We start from the raw sequence: 2,870 nt of genomic DNA, 5'->3' as shown, positions 1-2,870 counted from the left end.
CCTCTAGTCTAGATGACCCAACTTCCAATGTTAAAGTGCCTAGGATAGCACAAGGGTTAAAGCAACATACATCATAAAAAGTCTTAGTAATTGCTTGTTTGCCCAAAGGGATTTGACATATCTATCCTGAGGCGAAGTAAAAGACATATAAACATGACCATTCATGATCTGATACAAGACAAGAGAGAGAAGAATTGGCAGCAGATAAGACCAATGTACGCATGTGTGCATAAGGAGAGAGCAGTGTTTACCTAAGTCATAATGGAGTTTTTTAATTCTGCCTTAGGAAAAAACATTACTTTTGTGCGTCCTGCATATTTTAAAATAGCTGGGTTTATAGGAATACCCAATATGAATTATTACTACATCTTTCTCTTCTTTGTCTTCTTTATTTCAGTGCTTGGAAACACAGCTGTAATGACTGTGATTTATCTGGATCACAATCTGAGGACTGCAAAGTATGTAGCAGTTTTTAACCTTGCCTTTGTGGATTTGTTGGGTAACACAGCTCTTGTCCCAAAAGTCATTGATACGTTTTTGTTTAATCACTACTATATCTCATATAATGAGTGTTTGACATACTTTTTCTTCTGCTACATGTGCCTTTCAATGCAGGCTCTTAACCTGGTTGCTCTCTGCTACGATCGTCTGGTTGCTATCATGTTTCCTCTGCATTATCAAGTCACAGTGACGCCCAAGATCATGCTTTCTATAATTCTTGCTTTCTGGCTTTTTGTTATAATTGCTGTTTCAACTGCAGCCGGTCTTTTGACCAGACTTTCCTTCTGTAACTCGGTGGTTATTAACAGCTACTTTTGTGACCATGGCCAGATATTTGGAATAGCATGCAATGATTATTCTCCAAGTTACATATTCAGTGATGTATTGATAGCTATTATTCTTTGGATCCCTTTAATAATTGTCATTTCCAGTTATGTTTGTATTTGCTTTGCTCTCTTTAAAGTGTCCACAATCCAAGAAGGAGTGAAAGCTTTTAAAACGTGTACAGCTCATTTGTCTTTAGTGGCAATCTATTTTTTTCCCATTTTAATTACATTCACTAATACAAACATTCATCCAAATCACAGGATCATAAACCTCTCGTTGACCGCTGTCTTTCCACCCATGTTAAACCCAATCATTTATGTTCTGCAGACACAAGAGATTAAGGCCTCATTTAAGAAAGTTTTAAAAATTAGAAGTCGGTTCAAAGTTTCTGGAAAGTAATTCAGTCGGTCTGTTCAGAAAATGACATAAAGAAGGAAAACAAAAGTATATGAAATGATTTTCTTTCTGTACATCAGAATATCAATTTTACATATCTGGTGACGGTTTGTTAGTTTAGTTGTCACCCAGGCTTTTGCTTATGATGTTAACTATTTGTAGAACTGAACTGAAACAGTGATGACCATGTATATTGTTACTCAATTATTTGTTTAAACAAATGTCTCATAGACATGTCAACATGGGTGTTGTGATGTTCTCCTTGTTATTGCCTCCTTCATCCAGGCTTTATAAAGTTTAAACGATAATTCATTTATTTATTGAGTTAGATTTTTCATGCCATACCTACATTTCTTCTACAAAACCTTAACACTATGGGTAGAAACCATGTCTTCATTTTATCAGTGACTGACTTCCTGTCTTTCCATTAAATTAAAGGTTCTTCGTGGCTTTTTGTTTGTCCTAAATATCAGCTTCTTTCTGACACTCTGCAGGTTTTGTGCACACTTGGATGAACTGAAAGTTACTTTTCCTGGTTTGTTCTTTTTTTCTTTTCTTCCCTAACCTAAATATTCTCATACCATTATCTGCATTTAGTGATGATGCCACTAGTTTACCTGTTCCTGACTATCATCTGCTTGCCTGTTCTCACTGTTTTCAAAATAAGTTAGCCCTAATCTAGCATATTCATAGAGCTAGGATGCAGGATCTTGACCCCAATGTATGGCCCCAATAAAATGCATAGAAATTAATTGTAAATAAAGAAATAAAAGGGCTAGAAGACACAGAGCATAACAGGTTTATTACAAAGAGGAGAATAAAAGATATAGCTACATGATAAAGATGTTCCATTCAATTGTTTATAAAAAGTTCTGTTACTAATAAACTTGAAAGAAATTGTTACGGTGGGGGTAGAGGGAGCACCCAGGTGCAGAGAGGAGGAGGCAGGAGGGTTTAAGAACAAGGTCTTTCATAACTATATTTAAATACACGTCTTTTGTTATTTAGACTAAACTTTCTTCATCCTTCTCATATCTATAACAGTCTTTTGTTGGATCGGACGGAAAAGAAAAGAAAGGAAGAAGAGAGAAGGATGGGGTGGGGGTGGGGGGTGGTTGTGTACAGTCAGGTTTAAAAGTGATATAAATCCAAAAGGGGATGGGGCCTGTCCACACAGTCAGTCAATTGCCACAAACATACCTGTGGGCTCCAAAAATGCACACATACAAAACATCAACATGTACACAATACAACTGATGTTCACAAATGCATGCTTAGGCATTCAGACCCTCCCATGTGAAATATTTCATTTAATCACTCAAACTATGTGTGCAAAGGTAAGATAGCACCTGTGCTCGAGTGGATCTTTGTGTTCTTCCAAAGTGGATGATGGGATGGCAGCATATGTAGTTTAAGGAAACTGGAAAGCCCTGAGAAAACCCTCACATTCAGGAGAACATGGAAGCTCCGCAAAGATCCCAGCTGGGATTTGATCAACAAGAATCAATAGGGAGTGAATGAATAATGGACATACATTTTAAGTGCTTTAAGCATCCGGAAAAGAAAAGAAAAATCCAATCCATTAATATTATAAACAAATAAATGTTAACTAATGCCTGTAATGTTTGCAGGGCTGATATTTACTC

The 2,870-nt window shown here is 36.6% G+C and overlaps 1 protein-coding gene across 1 annotated transcript; it reads left to right on the top strand.

Moving 5' to 3' along the window:
• The first annotated feature begins 261 nt into the window (after positions 1 to 261).
• LOC101175122 (olfactory receptor 6C4) lies at positions 262 to 2,280 on the top strand. The gene has a single exon (XM_004084035.4). The coding sequence runs from the start codon at positions 262 to 264 to the stop codon at positions 1,225 to 1,227; it is 966 nt and encodes a 321-aa protein (XP_004084083.1). The 3' UTR covers positions 1,228 to 2,280.
• Positions 2,281 to 2,870: the final 590 nt, after the last annotated feature.

The sequence above is a fragment of the Oryzias latipes genome, chromosome 14 (genome assembly GCF_053564925.1).
Source record: "Oryzias latipes strain Hd-rR chromosome 14, Olatipes_Hd-rR_3.1".
NCBI classification, from domain to species: Eukaryota; Metazoa; Chordata; class Actinopteri; order Beloniformes; family Adrianichthyidae; genus Oryzias; species Oryzias latipes.
This window is presented reverse-complemented; position numbering and strand designations above follow the sequence as displayed.